At 36.6% G+C, this 19,611-nt stretch overlaps 3 protein-coding genes across 4 annotated transcripts; 1 reads left to right on the forward strand and 2 right to left on the reverse strand.

Annotated features, from left to right (window-relative positions):
• Positions 1 to 168: 168 nt before the first annotated feature.
• Positions 169 to 1,443, reverse strand: LOC117781825 (transcription elongation factor S-II). 2 transcript variants are annotated; one of them, XM_034618694.1, is made up of 3 exons: positions 1,427 to 1,443; positions 1,239 to 1,326; positions 169 to 1,174 (listed from the first exon to the last, which is right to left on the reverse strand). In XM_034618694.1, the coding sequence occupies exons 2-3, from the start codon at positions 1,308 to 1,310 to the stop codon at positions 302 to 304; spliced, it is 945 nt and encodes a 314-aa protein (XP_034474585.1). In that variant the 5' UTR covers positions 1,311 to 1,326; positions 1,427 to 1,443; the 3' UTR covers positions 169 to 301. The 2 variants fall into 2 exon arrangements, with proteins under 2 accessions (XP_034474585.1, XP_034474584.1); XM_034618693.1 differs by lacking the exon at positions 1,427 to 1,443 and having other exon boundaries at positions 1,239 to 1,384.
• A 2,461-nt stretch (positions 1,444 to 3,904) lies between these two features.
• LOC117782292 (ATP-dependent RNA helicase vasa-like) lies at positions 3,905 to 18,840 on the forward strand. Its single transcript, XM_034619372.1, has 10 exons — positions 3,905 to 3,958; positions 4,582 to 4,684; positions 9,577 to 9,622; positions 12,227 to 12,266; positions 12,328 to 12,700; positions 16,948 to 17,165; positions 17,226 to 17,972; positions 18,039 to 18,252; positions 18,317 to 18,582; positions 18,639 to 18,840. The coding sequence occupies exons 4-10, from the start codon at positions 12,246 to 12,248 to the stop codon at positions 18,687 to 18,689; spliced, it is 1,890 nt and encodes a 629-aa protein (XP_034475263.1). The 5' UTR covers positions 3,905 to 3,958; positions 4,582 to 4,684; positions 9,577 to 9,622; positions 12,227 to 12,245; the 3' UTR covers positions 18,690 to 18,840.
• Positions 7,994 to 11,105, reverse strand: LOC117782293 (plasminogen activator inhibitor 1 RNA-binding protein). Its single transcript, XM_034619373.1, has 3 exons — positions 10,280 to 11,105; positions 9,043 to 9,315; positions 7,994 to 8,941 (listed from the first exon to the last, which is right to left on the reverse strand). The coding sequence occupies exons 1-3, from the start codon at positions 10,941 to 10,943 to the stop codon at positions 8,454 to 8,456; spliced, it is 1,425 nt and encodes a 474-aa protein (XP_034475264.1). The 5' UTR covers positions 10,944 to 11,105; the 3' UTR covers positions 7,994 to 8,453.
• Positions 18,841 to 19,611: the final 771 nt, after the last annotated feature.

The following is a 19,611-nucleotide window of genomic DNA, read 5'->3' on the forward strand; positions in this document are numbered from 1 at the left end:
TAGTATGAAGATCAAATGCCGATTACAGACCCGTTGGCAACACTGCTGTTTCTGCATACTGTACTAAGAGAACAACAGCGCTATCACTAATGTCAGCGACCGGAACTGATGACATTAAAAATAATTATTTATGAATTATCTCAATAGTAATTTTTTATTGAAATAGTATTTTTTGTTAATTAGGTGGTCAGTGAATGCTCTGCAATACAAAATGTATTGGTTGTGTGTTGTGTAGATGCAATAGTTTTGAATTAATTTTAAGGGGGGGATTTTGGTGTAAGTGTATTGATTGGAAGGACGCTTAGCAGAACTTCCATCGATTGCCGCACTCGTTGCACATGACGAACGTGGTCATAGGTTCGTCAGCAGATCGGGTCTGCAATTGATTGTAGGTGCAGTTGCGCTTTTTGCATTTGCCGCACTTTAGTAGATCCGTCTTGGTGCCTTGAACGGTGGCCAATTGGGCATCGTTAATGGCCTCCTTGACAAACTTCTCGCGCAGCTTCTTCATCTCATCGCTGGCCATCTCCTCAGGCGTCATTTTGGCCAATTGTTTGGCCGAGACGGCGCCGCACATGAAATTGCCACGGAGTCCCGGATTTTTAAGATCTTTTAAGTTAGCAACGCGAGATCGGATGCGATTCTTGTACTTCATGTCCGTGTTCTTAAACTCCATATAAATGGCATCCTCTAGTTCCGCGGCCATCTCCTCGGGCTCGGCACAACCTTCCGGCACTTCGCCTATTTTTAATGCATTCGTCAACATTTCCCGGCACTTGAGACGAACGGCATCCGTCATGCCGCCACTCGATGGGAAAGATGTCTGTGATGAGGATTTCTTTTCCTTGGTTGAGCTGCTGCCGCTGCCGCTGCTCGACTTCTCTTTGCTGGATGATGAATTTGACTTGGACGCACTCGAGGATTTCGTTGCACTGCCACCGTTATTGGAGCTTTCCTTGCTGGCGGGCGTCTCCTTGGGCGTGCCTGGCGCCGGACTGGCTAGGAAGCGCTTCCAGTTCTTGATAAGAGTCTTGGCCAGGGCAATTACCTCGTCATCCTTGCTGCTTTTACGCAGCTCGTTCACCGTCATCCCGATCCGAGTCTTTGTCAATATCTCCAGATTAATATTCAACGTTTGCAGCGCCTTCAGCAAATCCAACGCTTGCTCCTGTCCCTACAACAAAAACAAAACCCGTTTTACAACTTCCATTCGATCTGAAATATTATTTGATACTCACCGCGCCATCGCTAGACGTCGATATCTTGCCAATTTTCTTTTGGATTCGGAACACTTCATCCTCGACGCTCATTTTGCGGGTAGAATCTCTATTGGAATGATAGAACAGAGGTTATGTTAGCTGCTGGCAATTAGTTTACTGATATTTCAAATGTTTGGGGCAGAAAACATTCATAATTGGTCGATTACATTATTTTCCCTCCAATAAATGTTGTTTACTAATTTTTCTTTTATGTATTCTTAAGTAGGGTTGCTCTCTAGTAGAGTTGTGTCCAATCGTTTAATTTTGGGTTGTCGATATATTATTCATATATCGATAGATATTTTTTGGCGTTGCGATATTTTTCAGCGTGTTTTAGCCCTTGCCACTTGTTTTCTTCGTGAAACATCGATTCAAAAATCTATTTTGACAAAGTCCAACTGCAAGCCTTGCAGTAAAATAGTAAACTTTAGTGAAAACACAATGAGCTTGAATTGGAAAAACAACGGATTTGAAGTGGAAACACGAAACTAATTTTTAGTCACGCCAGATATGGATATTATCGCTATTTCCGATATATTTTTTTTATATTGTGAAATATAATTAATATTTTTGTCATATCGGAATAATATTAGGGGTATTCCTAATACAGCTTCGGACTTGGTTTCGATTTGAAATAAGCAATTCTGAAAAGTTTTAAAGCGACCCTTTTGATTTGATTTTGATTTCGAGAATTTAAAATATGCGCAAAAGCACCAATTGACAAATGAAAGTGTGAAAACTGTTTTTCAATAAATGCATAAAAATTTTCAACATTCTCCATATTAAAATCATCACAATAAAATGTAAACAAACACCAAGTGTGGTCGAATATTGTTTTTGAAATAAAAGGTCTCGCATAATATCGAAATTAAATCAAAAGAAAAATCTGCCTCAGAGCTGATTGCGTAAAATCCGAATCTGTTTTAGGAACACCCACATTAAATAAAATCTTCAAAAGTATGTGCAATCTGTTGCCAACTCATCTATTTTATAGCTTGTTCTACACAAGTGCATTTGAAAACAAATTTTAGATGCTTGCCATCCAGAAATAGCCATTTTTTCCTTCAATATTTTGGCAGCACTCGGATCTTTCGCTCACGCTTAACACTGCTCACACTGGTTCCGGTGCAAAATAGTCAAGGCAAACAATTCAAATGTGAAACAAGCCAAGTTAATTTACAAATAATTTTTCAACAAATAACTAATTTCATAAAAATTCTAATCAATTAGAATTAAATTCTAGCCAAAATAAAAGTATCAGAAAATCGATAAAAATTTAACAAAAAAAATATATCTTCAAAATCAAGATATATGAAAAAAGTTTTGTTATTCAATGTTTCTTTTTTGTCATATACCTTAGATCAGAATATTTCGCTGGACTAGAACAGTGTTTCCACTCACATGACTCCAACTTTTTAAAGGAAAAAATAGCTGTATCTGGCTGAAAAGCATCAGAAAAAAAGATGAAATTGTGATGCAAAATAGCTAAAATACTAGCCAACTGTGGTAAATATAAATTTTAGGGTGTTGAAAATTTCGAAATGCAATAACTTGGACAATAAATGAATAATTTAATTAAAACTTAAAATTCGAACTTAGATAAGCTTAAGGAAAAAAATTCTATGAAGGCTTGAAGTTCGTCACGCCACGGGGAAAGAAGTTACAAGTTTAATTCTAAAATAAAAAATTCTGCCAAAATTTTAAAAATTCTTTTTTTAATACTAAGAAAAATAAAAAAAAAAATAAACAAAAAAAAGTTTTTTTTTTGGGTGCAATCAAATTTGACAATTTGATTAAAATGGCACAGGCTGTCAGATCTGAAATTTTTGCAAGGTGGCAACCCTTTACAGTGTAAGTCAAAGAATTTAAACGTGAACTTTTTAAACAAAGAGCGAGTAAATTCAATTTGGTGTGCATTTCGCGTAGATCATTAAATAAAAGGAAGCCTTAACATAAAATAAATTTATTGGTGAGTACAAGTGTATTAGAAACGCATAATTTGTATTTGACAATTCATTAATAGCGTTTTTTTTTTATTCTTCGTTTTAATTTTGCATTTTTTATTTTAAAGTTTAAACACACTTAACTTATAAATACAAGAATTTATTAAAGTAAATAAAACCACATGGAGTTAAAAAAAAAATCAGACAGTTTCGCCAGCGAGTAAAAACAACTCCAATAAATTTCGATGTGAATTAATTAAACATAAACTACAACTTCCCTTTTACAATTACTGTTTCTAGCCAATATATTTAATTGCATTTCATGTATGTGTTGTTCTATGTATGTAACACATTTTCATACACATGCTTGCATGTACATTGTCCAACAATTAATTTTACAACTGATTTTCGAAGAACTTATTCATCTTCTTTTTGTCCTAATCGCTTATTCCCTTTTGTCTCTGGTATTTCACCGTTATGTTTCAGAGTTGTCAACCGACATAATTATTGTATGGCTCCTTGGCATGTATAATAATTGTGAGGCTTAACTGGTGTTGACAACTCTATATTGAAGCCATTGCGTGACAACGGTTGTCAGTTTCTGATCTTTGCTTTTGCTAAAATTTTCTTGGCGCTTCCATTCCAATTTTTTCAGTAGTTCAATATAGACGTCGTCTTCAGGGAAAATAATATTTTCTGGTGTGGAAAAGTGTAAAAACTAATTTATTAACTATAATTCTGAATAAATACTTGGAGGTGAGTGCTGATTATTTGAATATTGTGTATTAAAGTGCAATTAAGAAGATTATTAATAAACAGATTTAATTCGTACAGCACATTCCTAATATTGTTTATACCACATAACGAAATATTAGTACTTCATTGACTGGAAATTGAACGTTTTGCTTTATTTATCATTCGCGAATGCGCATTTTTGTTGGCTATGCGCGAATTTAGAGATGTGCTTTGTCTCTTTCACTCGTCCTTGTCTTCTGTATTTTTCCAAAACAGCAAAAACGTTTTGATTTAAAAATCCATGTGCTAGTGCTGCAATTATGTATTCAAGCATAAGTAAATATACAGACATAATAAAATGTATCTTTTTCATTTTATAAGCTGTTTGATTTATTTTAATATATCAAAAAGTTAAATTTTTATATTTTAAACTTATTGTTTAAAACTGTATGTTTTTATCCTTGACGGACTGTATAAATATACATTAGGGTATAATTTTTATTTTATTTATTTATTGTATGAATTGTCATAAGAGTTTTCTGACATTTAAACGCTGTTGGCAACTCTAAAATCGACAACGGTTATTGTCAGTTTTTGATCTTTGCTTATATTTTCTGACGCTTTCATTCCATTCTACTTTTCAGTACTTCAGTTGAGACGACGCGTCGTCTACATTTAAAATCGGTGACTGGTGTGAAAAAGTGCCAAATATAAACTTTAACGTAAACTCTGAATAATTATTTTAAGGTGAGTGCTAATTATATAAATATTGCATTTTAAAAATATTTATTAAAAAAAAATTTTGCATAGTTATTAATCGAATATCGTAAATATCTTTTGAGCCACATTATTAATACTGTTTGTAACTAGAAAACAAAATGATAGCACTCCATTGATTGGCATTGCTTTTGTTGCTTCATATCGAATACGCATTTTTATTTCATTCTCGTATTGAGTGGTCCGCATTTTGTCTCTTTTTACTCATCCGTGGGTTCTATTTTGTATTGTATTTTTGTAATTGTACTTTTTTAAAGGAAAAAAGACCATGTGTTAGTGTTGCAATTACAGCGGCTTCCAGCTTATTTGACCCACAACATCTAAAACTTTGTTTGGTTTTTATGTTGTATTGGACATCTGTATTTAGCTTAAATTGAATCAATAATTGACAAATCTCTATTTAAATTTTAATTATATGTATCTGTTTTCCATGAAAAAAATACATTCATTTATTTTTAGAAGATTTACAGGTGAAAGTAATACAGGTGTATTAAAATATTTTAACATAACTCAAATTTTTTTTTACAAAAAAAAAAGGAAGTAAATATTACCTTTTTTAATTTTATTAAATAATAAAAAGAAATTTATTTAATATTTAAATTTTTATATAAAAATTTGGTAATAAAATTTTAAAATAAAAATGAATTAAAATATTTTTAACCGACGAAGCCCATAATCTGGCTCATATTACCTATAAATATGATCTACTCAATTTTTAAAATATGAATTGAAAATAACAGGTTTGGTTTAGTTTGTACATGCAAACTAAAATATAAAATGTATAAAAAATAAGTCTTTATCGTGTTTTTGAATTTGCGGTAAAAAATAACATGTGTATTTTTACCACTCAATCTCATTATTATTTGCGGTCCCTGTATGTACAATTTACAATTTATTTATGTCCGTACTATTTAATGTTTTTTACTTTGGTTGGTCAAACGTCATTCTGAAAAAATTATATTGTGATTGTTATTTCACTTCATTTCATTTTTTTTTTTTAACAAAGCTTTAATATAAATAAATATAATTGCGCATGCTTATGCTGGGCTTACGTAGGGGCACAGAGAGTCTTATTTGACAGCCACAGCCACACAATGTGAACACAAATGCTGTGACACACAATTCAAGCTGAACACCAGTGTCATTCCGTGCCTCAGGCCAGAGGCTGGCTCGGATTTGGCAGGAAATAGTTTGTCAGCTGTTTTAGTGAAACCAGCTCAAATTAACCCTTTTTTCCCGTGCTAAGCATATCGAGGAAGTTGGCACCACTAATTGTTTTTTTGTTTTTTGCGCAATCCTGTGTTTTTATATGGATTTGGTGTACATTTTATAGTTTTCAAATTACCGTTTGAAATTGATTCCCTAGAAGCAAAAGTAATTTTGGATGAATATTAATTAATTGACAATGTTAGACTAGCAAAAATAAAGGAGTGCTGGCGAAGTTGTGTGGAATGCTCAGAAATGATCATTATTTGATAAATATGCATTAAATTTGTTTGCTGGACGAAAAAGCGCGCCTCTTGTTTGCTTGTATTCTTTTTGTGGAACTTGCTTATTGCGCGTTAACTTGTTCAATGTTCAATTTCTGTGAACTTTCTGACGCCGTGGCGCGATGTGAAAATGACAAGTAGTCTTCACATTGACGGTAGTAATTTTGGCTTGGCACAGCGCTGTGAAGCACTTTTTAAGTAAAGTCAATATGAACTTTTTGACTTGTGATCTGTCAAAAATTGCCGCAGAATATGATGCCGCATTGTGCCCCTATGTAAACCCAGTATTACTTTTTTTTGTTAGCAATTTCACATTCAATTAATTTTATTTCATTTTTATTTTAAAAAATAGTTAAACCCAATAGATCTTATTATTTGTTTCTTTATTTTAAGAAAGAAAAAAAGGAGTTCTTTGAGTTCATTGTGTTTGTTATATAGGAATTTTCTTACCAAATTTAAAGCTAAAACGCTGCGTGTGTGATTAACATCTTCTTTCAGAGATGTTATTCGATTCGAAGAGTTCTAAAAAGTGGGCATTATATTGCCGATTCTCAAATTCGAAACCAAATGGAACAACCTCCTATGACAGATAGATAAAACATCAATTGAAAACTGTTGTGTGTTTTTCTTTATTTTTATCAAATAGTTTTTATGTTTTTTTGTTGTTATTTTTAAACGAGTTTCTTCCAACGGTTTTTGTTGAAATGGGTGTTTGTTTTATTCTTTGGGGTCAAAATACAATACAATATTGGCCAAAAATGTATTTTGTATTTTTTGGATTTGTTTTTCACATCTTCGGGGTTTAGTCATAAAATTTTTTTGCCATCTCAATTTACTTTTGTTCATTACCAACTTGCTACTATTAATATACATGTATGTATTCATATACACATATTCATAGAATTTCTATAATTTATACAATTTCTAATTGTAAAAGCACAAAATTTTACAGGATTTTATTTTGTTTGCATTAAGTTTTTTGTTCTGTTGTTAATATTTTTCAGTAGAATTTCTGTGCTTTTCTGTATTTTTTTCAGTTTTGTTGTTTTCAAGCGATTTTTCAAACTGTTGATCTTTTAATCGCGCGCGCGTTTTAATTGTGTAAATCTACTTATTAAGGTTTTTTCAATCTTAATTTGCTCCAATAGTTAATTTGTTTTTATTTATTAATTATGCTTAAATTTATGCTCTCTTTCGGTGTGTGTGTTGTGTCTACCTTCATTAAATGTAGTATAGTATATGATGCACATAATTTGCTTTATAATTAATATAATAGAGTGTGTATATATATATGGTTTATATATATATATTTATATAGAATTTTTTAAGAAACACAATTATAAGATTTCAACACTTAATATTCATTTTTTATGCTTTTAATTTTTTTTTCTCCGACTATTGAGTTTTGTATTTGGGTATAATTTTTTTTTATGATTTTCTGTTTTTGTTATATATTTATTAATTTTTAAAATACAATTGTAACACAGTAAAAATTAAAAAAATGCATTTTTATATGAGGGCATGCATATAAAAATGTTAACAAAAATATATGTATGTATGCATGTGTGTGTGTGTGATTAATGAAAATGTTTTTTTCTTTTTAAAAACTGCCTCCATATTTCGTGATGTTTTTTTTTTTAAATATTTTATGTTGCTTCTCGTCTCTAATTTTTGTCACTGGATAGCAGACTGAACTTTTTTTATATATGAATATATGTGTTGTGGGCTTGTATAGTTAAATGATGACTTTTGATTGACTTGATAAAATAGTAAAAGAAAAAACAACAAATTTACAATGTGTGATAGAAATAGAAACTTTTTGCTCTTTAGTTTTCTCTAAATTGCTTTTGCTTAAGATTTACAGTTTGGTTTTTGTTTTGTTTTAAATTTTTATTATAAGTATAGTTTTAATTTATTTCTCAATTTTTTTTTTTGTTATTGTTTTCGAAAAGTTGAATTTTTCTCTCTTGTTTTTGTTGCTTTTGGCTTTGGCTGCGCTGCGGCCGAAAATGTATATTTCTCTTACAATTCGCATGTGTGTGTGTTATATGTTGTATGTATGTGTGTTTTATTTGTTTGCATTTTGTGTGATATATTGATAACCTGTTCCTCTCCTGCTCCTCCTCCTTCTCCTACAACAGGCACCATGATTAAAATTGAATGCACGCCCAGCGCCTGCGACAGCAGCAGCAGCAGCGAGTGCCTCCTTCTAATCTCCAACTCCAATTCCAAATCGCAGTAATCCCACCTTAGGCCAATGTGGGAAACTGACGCTCATCGTTGACCTTGGGTGCGGCATTCTGTTGTCGCTCGTTGCCAAAACGTTTGCCAGCATGACCACCGCCAATGCCGCCGCCAAGACCACGACGCTCAACTGGCGGCCGATTGCCGCCCTCGGGGCGAGAAGATGGTGGAGCTCCGCCAGCGGCAGTGACGCCGCCCTCAGTGTTGGCATTGGCACCGCCTGGAGCACCGCTTCCACCACCCTGGGCACCGCGATTGCCCTCGTTGCGTGGTCCGCCTGGACGTGGGCCACCACGACCGCGTCCACCGAAACCGCCACCACCGCCGCGACGACCATCATTGAAATTGAACTGAATGTCAAGGACGCGCTGTTGGCGTCCAACGCGTTGCGGATACATGGCGGGATCGTATTCAAGTTCCTCTTCGCTTTCGTTCTCCTTCTTTTTGTTGCTGGTCAGCACAATCATTTTCTTCCATTGTGAGGTGTCCTCACCTGAAATTGAATTGTTGCAATTGAATTGAATTAGTTATCATAGATTCTTAGTTAATTTAAACTAATCAATTGTATTCTATATCTACTGTACGCTAACTCACCTTCGCCGGCCTTGCGTATGTTAAACTTGGGCTTAATGCGCTGTTGCTGCTGTGCCTTCCATTCATCCAGGGTTAGCTCTTTGGTCTCCTCCTCGGCTGCTGGCTGCTGCTCGCCGCTCTGCTGTTCATTGCCAGATTCATCGGCCTTGCCTTCGGCATTGTTGGTCGCACTCGTTTCACCCTCGTTGTTCTTGTTCACATCATCGATCGCTTCCTTGACTGATCCCCAATTGTGTGCACCAGCTCCATCGCGTTTATCAATTGCCTTCACACCTGAGGGAACGAATTAAAATTTGTATATTAACTTGGATTATAATCATGACTCATACTGACTAAGTTTCTTCCTTTTTTTTGTTTTGTTTGACCTAATTTATCAATTGCTACTCACATGACATTTTTATGCTAAAGTAATTTTAATTTATAAGTCTTGTCTTGTAGCGGCTAGGAATCAAATCATAATTAATAAAGAAATAATTAATTTGAATCTTCTAACGATTGATAATTCTAATAATATTTCTCGTCTTTTAATTGCAGGACGAAAACGAATTCTTTAGAACTTGAATCTTTTTTGACCTACTTGGTAAGTTATAAATTCAACTAATATCATCTATTTGTAATTTTCTTATAACGGAAATTTTGCATTTCATTTATTAATCAAAGCTGAGATTAAACATTGAAAATGCTTAGAAAATTATGGCGAAACTGATAAAAAAAAAAAAATTAGTAACACTCGCTTGCTCATTGCTGCAACTTTGTGGCTATTAGCCACATAACTGTGTTATAGATAAGCCGATAAGTCGTAATCAGCATTCGCACCACACACACATGCACATACACTCCACACAATCTCCCTTTCCCAACCCCCTTTGTCATTCCCTACACATATATTTCAATCCTATGAAGCAAAACTCATGTGGCGCTGCCCGTCATCATCGTCATCATCATCATGATGTTTCCATAGCGTGGAACTGTGTGGGCCTCCTTCACACACACACACACAATAGTATGAGTGTGATGGAGGAAAGAGAGAGCGGTCCAAACTATTTTTAAACATATTTCATATATACAAAAAATTGAAAACGAAATGTGCGTCGACTTCTTCCACTCTGCATTCTCAGCCTCGTTTTTCACAGTTGATATTAATTTTGGATATGATTTAGCTTAGAGTTATACAAGAAATCTTTAAGAACCAGTTAATGGGTAAAATGGGGGCGTCTGTCTTCTCCTATTTACTCACCAGTTTTGTCCGAGCCAGATTGACGATCAAATTCACGTTTACGATTGCCACCCTCAAAGTTACGATTCTGGCGAGGGGGACGATCACCGCCGTTGCCAAAGCCGCCACCGGTGTTGCGATAAGGTCGAGGATTGCCATCAGCATTATTGCCACCACCAGAGTTGCCACCTGGAGCGCCATTTTCGCGCACGTTGCGACGATTGTTGCGCTGCTCGCGAGTCACCTCACCGCCGTTCTGTTGACGAAAATTGACATTGCGCTGTTGTTGTTGTTGCCCTGGACCAGTTTCACGTGTTTTGCCAGCAGCAGCGCCGCCGCCAGCATTATTGCGGGCAGCGACAGCCCCACCTTGCCTATTGTTGCTGTTGTTGTTGTTCGTGTTGTTGTTGAATTTGTCATTGTTGTTGCCACTTGCAGTTTTCTTGCCATCATTCTTGTTAAGCGCACCTGGTTTGTTTTCCTTTTCGGCTTGATTTGGCTTCTTGGGGGCTGCCGCTGCTTTTGGTGCCTTTGCAGTTGGCGCCGTTTTTGTGGTCGCTGCTGCTGAGGCTGGCACCGTCGCTGGCTGCTGCTTCTTCTTGGCCGCGACAAGATTATCTAATGGATCGCTAACATCGTCGTCCATGAACAAAAGTTCATAACGATTTTTACCGGCGCTATCCATAATTTTTGTTGGACTGACTGCTGCTGCTGCTCTACGTTGATTATTATCCCAATTGATTTTTCCACTCGCAACAGATTTTTATGCAAAAATCACACCAGTATTTCAGAGTTTCTGTCAGAAAAAAAACTCGTGTGTGTTTGGTCGCTGCTGCTGCGCCTATATGTGTGTGTGTATTTGTGTGTGTGGAAATAAAAGAAATTCGTTTTTTGTAGTCTTGCTTTTTCTATTTTTTCTTTTCGTCGTTGTGTGGTTGCCTGGCTGCGCTCTAACCTTAATTTTCTGCGTTTCTGCTTTGGCTGCTCTACACACAAACGTGCACACATATACACATATACTACTCAAGCGCACATGTGTTCTACGACAAGAAGGCAAGGCGAAAAAAAGCATGCTGTGTGTATACATACACACAGTGTTGCCAGCTTTTTTGAGGAAAAATAGCCGTTTCTGGCTGGAAAGCATCCGAAAAATAGCTGAAATTCCGATGCAAATTAGCTAAAAACTAACCAAAAACAGTGTGGCAGCCTTGAAACGATGGGCCAACTAGGGATGGGCACTGGACTTTTTTTTGAAGCCCGGCCCAGGTCCGAAATCAATGCAGTGAAAATACCAACAGAAAAAAATGTATCAATCCATATGAAAAGTAAGTGTGAAATCGTAATTTTTCGGGCCTCCCGGGCTTCGGGCTTTTTGCTGAGGCCCGGGCCAGAACGAAAAAAGGCAGTTTGTGACTTTCAGTCCCGAAGCCCGTGAATTTTTTTTGAAGAGGCCCGCAGGACACGAAGACCGTAAAGGCCCGTGCCCATCTCTAGTGCCAACCTTGAATCCCAGAAAAAAATTTCTGGATAGTTTTAAACGTGTATTTAAATAAAACTGGATATTAATATTTAGTAATTTTTCCACAATGTAACCTTTTATGAATTTTTTCTTAAATTTGAAACTAGAATTTTTAAAGTTTGTTTAAAATGTTGTCGAATTTTTGATATTTTGTTTTCTGAATCAAATTATATAACTTCGTCTCCCGTATGTCGACGAAATTCAAACCATCATGAAAATAATGAATTGATCTTTCGAATTTTAAATTTTCCTTCAATTTTAATTTATTGCTAAATGAAGTTTACATTTGAATTGTGCGCCATCCTCAGACAGATTCGCTTTAACAGAGTTACTCCTCCGATTAACATGCGCGCTTACATTTTTACGGCGCTGTGTTTTATGTGTACTACTTGTATATCTCTTAATACGTTGCATTTAAAATTAATAAATGTTTTGTACTTTCTTTATAGATTTTAAATACAAGAAAATATGTCGGACTGGGAAGATGAGGTAATTAAAATTAAAATTAATAAATGCTGAAATATTTATGCTTTTTTTTATTATTATTTAGCCTGTTTGCGCTGTATCCTCTGGATTAGCAGAAAAGTTTGAGAAATCAGTAACGATCAAGACGAACGAAGAGTCCGCGTGGAGCGATGAAGAGAAGCAGCCAGAGAGCGGCGGCGGCGGTGGCGACAGTGGACGGCACGATGGTGGAAACGGTTTTCGTGGTCGCCGTGACGGTGGAGGAGAAGGCGGCAGTTATCGTGGACGTCGTGAAGGTGGAGAAGAAGGGGGTTTCCGAGCACGTCGCGAAGGTGGAGAAGAAGGGGGTTTCCGAGGACGTCGCGATAACGAAGATGGCGGTGGTTACCGTGGTCGTCGTGATGATGGAGGGGATGGTGGAAACCGTGGTCGCCGGGGTGGTGGAGACAACGATGATGGTAAGTAATATTTGGTTGCTATACTTTGCTTGTCTCTGTCCCATGGTGCTAATGTAGCACAGTGTCTTTGTCATGTTCGTGTGTCTGTCTACCTGTATGTATGTATGTAGTTTCCATATTTGTTTCAAAAACAGTGGCGAAACTGCTCTGCGGATCCAGCAATGGCTTGCGAGCACCTTCTAGCTACGATGCGGAGACTGTTAAGGAATTTATCAAAGATCTCGACCTGAACTCACCGGCCTACCAGTCATTGGCCAATCTACGAGAGCTGCGCGACTATTTGCTAGCTGCCTTCAAGCAGCTGGTCAACAGCGAGTTGATGACTCTTGAGAAGATTGAGCATGATAAACGCAAGCAAACGCGTCGACAATTGTGGTTTACAGTTGTAGACTCAAATCGCCTAATTGGCGAAATCAATCGTTTGATTTGTGTTGCAGAAGACGAGCAGCAACAGCTGCATAAAAACTTGTTCATAGACCAAATGACATCTGCGATGCAAACTTCCAGAGATACATTTGTTGTGCCCGGAACGCCCACAGGACAAGCTCGCAGTCAAGAGGGAACACCAATGCCAGCAACACCGCCTACAGTGACAACGCCAACAACATTGGCCAAAACACCACAAGCCAGATTATCAACACGAATAATACGATCGACCAAAACAGCAGCAACTGTTGATGCTCATTTTGACCATGCTGTAGATCCCATTGAGCTAAACGAGTCTACTAAAGTGCACAGATTAAAGAATCTTCTGAAGACAGTCGGAAGGCAGTATGAATTAATGGATGGCAACATTGAAAGGTCTAGCAAAACAAAAATTTCTGGGGATGCAACTAACTCGTCAACAGTCCCGATAAGTCAACCTCAAGTGCCGTTTGTATTCCATCGCTGGATGAGAGAAAATGTCATAAGTCTGCACACGGTCCGCAAATTGCGCTTTTGTATGCCTCGCGAACTGCGCAAGAGTCTGAGTTGGCCAAAATTGAAATCCAATTCAGTTTGGTTGACCAACAAGGTAAAAAAGTCGCACTATTCAATTGTGACCGACGACAACGACGACGACAACAAGAGTGCGACTGCAATTGCGGTGGAACGGCAACCGGTTGACGATCAGGATCAGGTCAGTAGTATATGTAAAGTGGTACGCCAACAGCAACAGAATTCTGGCAATCTGGATACGCCGGATTATGCCAGATTGCTGTTGAACTCGCAGTCGACAGTGCCGGACAACGAGGCATCTGCAGGAGTTGCTGCAAATTCCACTTCTAGTGTGGGACTCACCATTGACGGGTATACATGATAAACACTATACATTATCTCTATATGCTACTACCTTTCGATTTAGTACGTTCTTACGTCCTTATTCATTCTTTTCTCGCTTACCTTTATTATGCCGCAACTCAACCAAAGCGTTAAGTGCAAGATTTTCCACATAAATATGAATTTTGTCTACAAACAAATTTTGACAATCACTCGAACAACTGACAAACTTGCAAATGGCTTAAAAGTTTTGAGCGAAACCCGTTGGCAGCTATAGCTACTGTGTGATTTACTATTATTTCGAATTTTGTATTGAATTTTTATATATTAATGCTAAAAATTACTCAAAAGTAGAAAGCTTGTACCTAAAAAATAAAAATTAGAGGACCAAGTTTAGGTATAGGCAAAAGGAAGTTTATAAGCAAAAAATTACAAAAAATACAAAATGCAAAAAATATAAAAAAAAAACATTTTATTTCTTTGTTTTTTACCAAAAAATTTAAAAAAAAAGTTGATTTTAATATTTATAATAATTAAAAAATAAGAGCTGTAATTTATTTGTATAATAGAAATTTCATTTTCGGGTTTAATGCGGTGAATGATTTTAATTTAAATGCTTTCCATATTTCTTTTCTTTGCTTTATTTGTACTTCTCAGTTTTATTGTATTTTCTTGTTTCCGTTTTTATGCGATAGTGTAACCATTTTGTTTTTTTGATAATTAAGTTTTTTGTACTTTTCTGTACATATTTTTATGTTTTAGGATTTAATTTAAATACAATATTGTAAACGACTCAATTTTAAAATATGTTACATAGAATATACAAAAAGTCAGAATTTTTCAATACATAGTTTAAGATGATTCTTCTTTCTGCATTCTTTCTTCTTCACTTTATTGACTACAATCAATTTACAATATAATTTTCAACTGAAGATTTCTGTGTTTCCCCAACCACATTCCTTTTGGTACTCGCAGCATGCCACCAATGCCATTAGCTACTTCGCAAAGTCTGGTTAATTTAGTAGAAGAGGATGATCTTTTAATGCCGCCGCCGCCACTGCCACAGGACCTGGCGATGGAATCATACATGGTAACGCCGCTGGCTCCAGCGGATGAACTCAGCTTAAATGATCCCGAAACGACACCGCTGTTATTTCGGTCACGTCATCCACAAGCGTCGACGCCGATGCAATCATATCGCCCTCTGTTGCCGGCCATCAATGAGGAGTCTCACCGTCCTCGTACCACGGGTCGCTTACTTGAAATGAGCGAACATTCTCCGCCACCGATTGTTGCTGCTGATCCGGTTCTTATTCCAGCAACTGCTCAGAATTCTCCGATCACACGCGATTGGTCCTCAATTTTTCGACCACGCGAATTTGTGATGAATTATCAAGAACACGATGTACCACAGCCAAGATTGAAGCGACGTCGTATAATTCGCCACAATACTCCCGACCGCAATGAGATTGAGCAGAGAAGCAATCAAGAGATTACAACCAGCTTTTTGGCTGAGCTTTTACAGACAGCAGCTCAAGAGGTGGAGCCACCCATTAATTCAGTTGCAGCTCAGCAACCAGTTGAGGAGGCACCAGGAAATCAATACACTAATGATACACCAATTGGACCGCCAAGGCAAATACCTGAAACTAATAAAAATATAGTAATTCCACAAGAAGTCCAAGAAATGTCAACGGAAATGGAATTTCCAATGCCTGCTGCTATCTGTACCGATGAATTGCCCGAGAGGCCCATTGTGACATCCATTCAAATTATTTACCAACCAAACTCTTTGAATCTCAATGATGGACAAGAAGCAAATCGCACTGAAATTAGCAGCACTTACGGCCCAACATCAATGTTAACGCCATCGACACGTCTCATTGAAGACTCCGTGGCGTCTATGGAAAATCCTCCGCTTAATCAGCAATCCGTACAAGAACGTGTTTATGGAGAAAACCTCGATGATTTGGCATTTATTGTCGAGCACACTGAGATGCTGCGGCTAATGGTAGACCACCAAAAAGAACTGAGTGATGAGCAAGAGCAGAAAATTTCGACTTTAGTTGAATCCGAGAAGAGGAGTGATAAAGAGAGTGACCCACGCTATATCTCAATGCCCGCATTATACACATATGATCCCAAGGTCGTGATAGATATGTCAGATTTGAAGAAGCGTGTGGTGCACAGTTTAATGGGAGCCCTTATCATGTATCCAAGTGTAGACATGCGCTCGGCTCCGTTTATTAAAACCCGTATGGAGGCGGCTATTGCTTTTCGCGTCCTGTTGGAGCTCAAGGCAGCTAATATAATTAATCTCAGCCAGAATGCGCAATTTGCATCGCTTCGTTAATAGGAGTGTCACTTGCTCCAGGTTGATCAATTAATATTAAAAAACTGTGTTTAAAAATCAATTTTTATTATCTCCAAACTAATTAACTTATTTTAAACTTGATACAAAACGTATTTTTGGTTTATTTCGAATAAAACGTATTTTTTATAATTTTATCTATTCATTAGTTAATTTCTTGTCTAAAAGGTTATTTAAATATTAATTTTAAAAAGATTTGGATTTGAATTTCAATTTGTTTTATTTAAGTGTTCTGATGACGTTTTTCTTAATTTTTAATTTTATGACTACAAAATATTTTTTATATATATACTCATAAACTTGTTAAACATTTCAAAAAAACTTTATTTGGATTTAAAGTTAAATTTCCATTTTATTTAAAATTATGCTAAAAATAAACTAATAAATGTGAATTGATTTAATTCTTCTGTTAAAAAATAATAATAATTTTTAAACATTTCTGTAAATTTGGAAATTTTATGATGTAATTAAATAAAGTGAATATTATTGGCTTGTTGGTTTTAAGTACTTAGTTATTTAATAATTGTTTGTCTTTGTTCAGTCTCGTCTTTGGTCGTTATTATAGGATTTTAGAATATTGTTCCTTATAATTAAAACTTAAATTTAAAATTGACAGGCGGAGAACGTAGGGGAGGTTTCAATCGTGGCGAACGACGTCGTCGCGATGGCGAAGGTGACATGAATAATAATCAGGATGAGAACGGTGAGGACGGCGAGAAGAAGGCAAGGGAGTTTTATATACCTCCGGAGCCGACTAATGATGAGGCAGAGATGTTCAGCAGCGGAATCACGTCTGGAATTAACTTTTCAAAATACGACAACATTCCGGTCAAGGTGAGCAATTGTTTCAAAGAGCCGATCCAAATTATAAATTAATCGTGCATCTGTTTTTAGGTGACTGGCGAGAATGTGCCACCGGCTATTAAGACCTTCGATAAGGCCGGACTACGCAAAATTGTGCTAGATAATGTGCTGAAGTCTGGTTACACCGTGCCCACACCTATTCAGAAGGTGTCGATCCCGGTGATTGCTGGTAAACGCGATTTGATGGCCTGCGCCCAGACTGGGTCTGGCAAGACGGCCGCATTCTTGCTGCCGATAATAACCAGCATTCTCGATGATCCTAGCGAAAATGTAGAGATTGGCAAACCACAGGCGGTTATTGTGTCGCCGACTCGCGAGTTGGCTATTCAAATATTCAATGAGGCTAGAAAGTTTGCGCATTCCACGTATCTCAAGATAACTCTTGTTTATGGCGGGACATCGGTCAAACATCAGAACGAGGCTGTTGCCAAAGGCTGCCATGTTTTGATTGCCACGCCGGGTCGATTGCTCGATTTTGTGGAGCGAACATTTGTCTTGTTCGATGATACACGTTTCGTTGTTCTCGACGAGGCTGATCGTATGCTTGACATGGGATTCCAAGAGAGCATGCGCAAGATTATGCAGCATCCGACTATGCGTCCGCAGCATCAAACGTTGATGTTCTCGGCCACATTCCCTGAGGAGATTCAGCGTTTAGCCGGTGAATTCCTAAAGGATTATGTTTTTGTCACCATTGGCGTTGTGGGTGGCGCTTGCTCCGATGTCAAACAGGATATTTTCGAAGTTAGCAAGTTTAACAAACGCTCCAAGCTGATGGTCAGTCAAATGATGGACATTTCCGTGTGTAATAACCGTCTAATCGTTAGATCCCCTTGTTTACAGGAAATATTGCGTGAGGGCGCTGAGGGCACCATCGTTTTCGTGGAGACCAAGCGAGGTGCAGATTTCCTGGCTTCCTTCTTCTCAGAGACTGAATTTCCGACCACCTCCATTCACGGTGATCGCCTGCAAAGTCAACGCGAGCAGGCCTTGCGCGACTTTAAAAATGGCACAATGAAAGTTCTCATTGCCACCTCAGTGGCCGCACGTGGTCTTGGTAACTATAATCAAGGAATGTTATTGATTCCTATATTAATTTTCTGCATGCACACCAACCACAGATATTAAGAACATAAAGCATGTAATCAACTATGATATGCCAACCAACATTGATGATTATGTGCATCGCATTGGACGCACTGGTCGTGTGGGCAACAGTGGACGTGCCACTTCATTCTTTGATCCCGAGCACGATCGCCAACTTGCTGGAGATTTGATAAAGATTTTGAAGGGTTCTGGTCAAGTTGTACCCGATTTTCTCGATGAAATGGGCGGCGGAAGCAGTTATTCCGGCTCCAAATTTGGCGCTTTGGATGTTCGTGGCGGGGTAAGTTTCCTGATAAAATATGCATTACCAAATATTTAATTTTAATTTTGTTATAGGCCAACAATGGACCTGCTGCTAACTTGGAGGAAGAACAGGATTGGGATTAAATTAAAGTAATTAATGGGGCACGACGAAGTTTGACCAAGCTATGGTGTCTCTCCCTCTTAACCGGCAGCTAAGAATATTCCAGAAATAAGAAATTGCTATATTGTACTTCAAACAATATGCAAATATATATTAAAACTACATATATATCTATATATATAAATCTGTTTAATTCAGAAAGCCCTAGTTGTATTTTCAAATATATCACATATTCATATTGATATGAATTCAAAATCAATTATGTATTAGCAATGCAGATGAACAGTGCATTCAATTATTATTAATTTCATGTGAGACGAATATAAGAATTTAATTTTATAACTTGATAAATAAATACTACAAATGTGTAAAACCAAAAGCGATTTTATTTAACTTATTAGTAGTAGAAATAAGGTTCTTTATGTTATTATTTTGTATAAATCCAAATACAGACTTTCAAAACGTATTCGAAATGAGAAATGTCAAAGAAATCTAGTATTGTAAAATGTAAAATTAGGATTTTAATTCTAGATGTTTATATAGGATACTTTTACGGTATACTAAGTGTGGCCGAAATCGGACTAGTAAATAGTACAACTAGCTATAAATGCTTTAGTTTTGAAACATAAATGTTACTGAACATACTGAATTAATATAAAGATTACATGCCACCACTAAGCAAATTACCTACAATTTTCATTTCATACAACTAAAATGTCCACAGACATAACGTTCACGTTGAAATTTACTAAGCACCTGAAAAAAGGTTCCTTCGATGTATAAAATAAAAAAACTGTATAGGTTATTTTCTTAGTGACACTACATAAGTATAAAATTTGTGCCGAATAAATCATTATACCCTTTACTTAAAAAAAAGAGAAAGGTATATTGTGTTCGTTGGAATGTATGTAAATTATATATATTCTTGATCAGCATCAAGGACCT

This window comes from Drosophila innubila (assembly GCF_004354385.1).
Source record: "Drosophila innubila isolate TH190305 chromosome 2L unlocalized genomic scaffold, UK_Dinn_1.0 4_B_2L, whole genome shotgun sequence".
NCBI classification, from domain to species: domain Eukaryota; kingdom Metazoa; phylum Arthropoda; class Insecta; order Diptera; family Drosophilidae; genus Drosophila; species Drosophila innubila.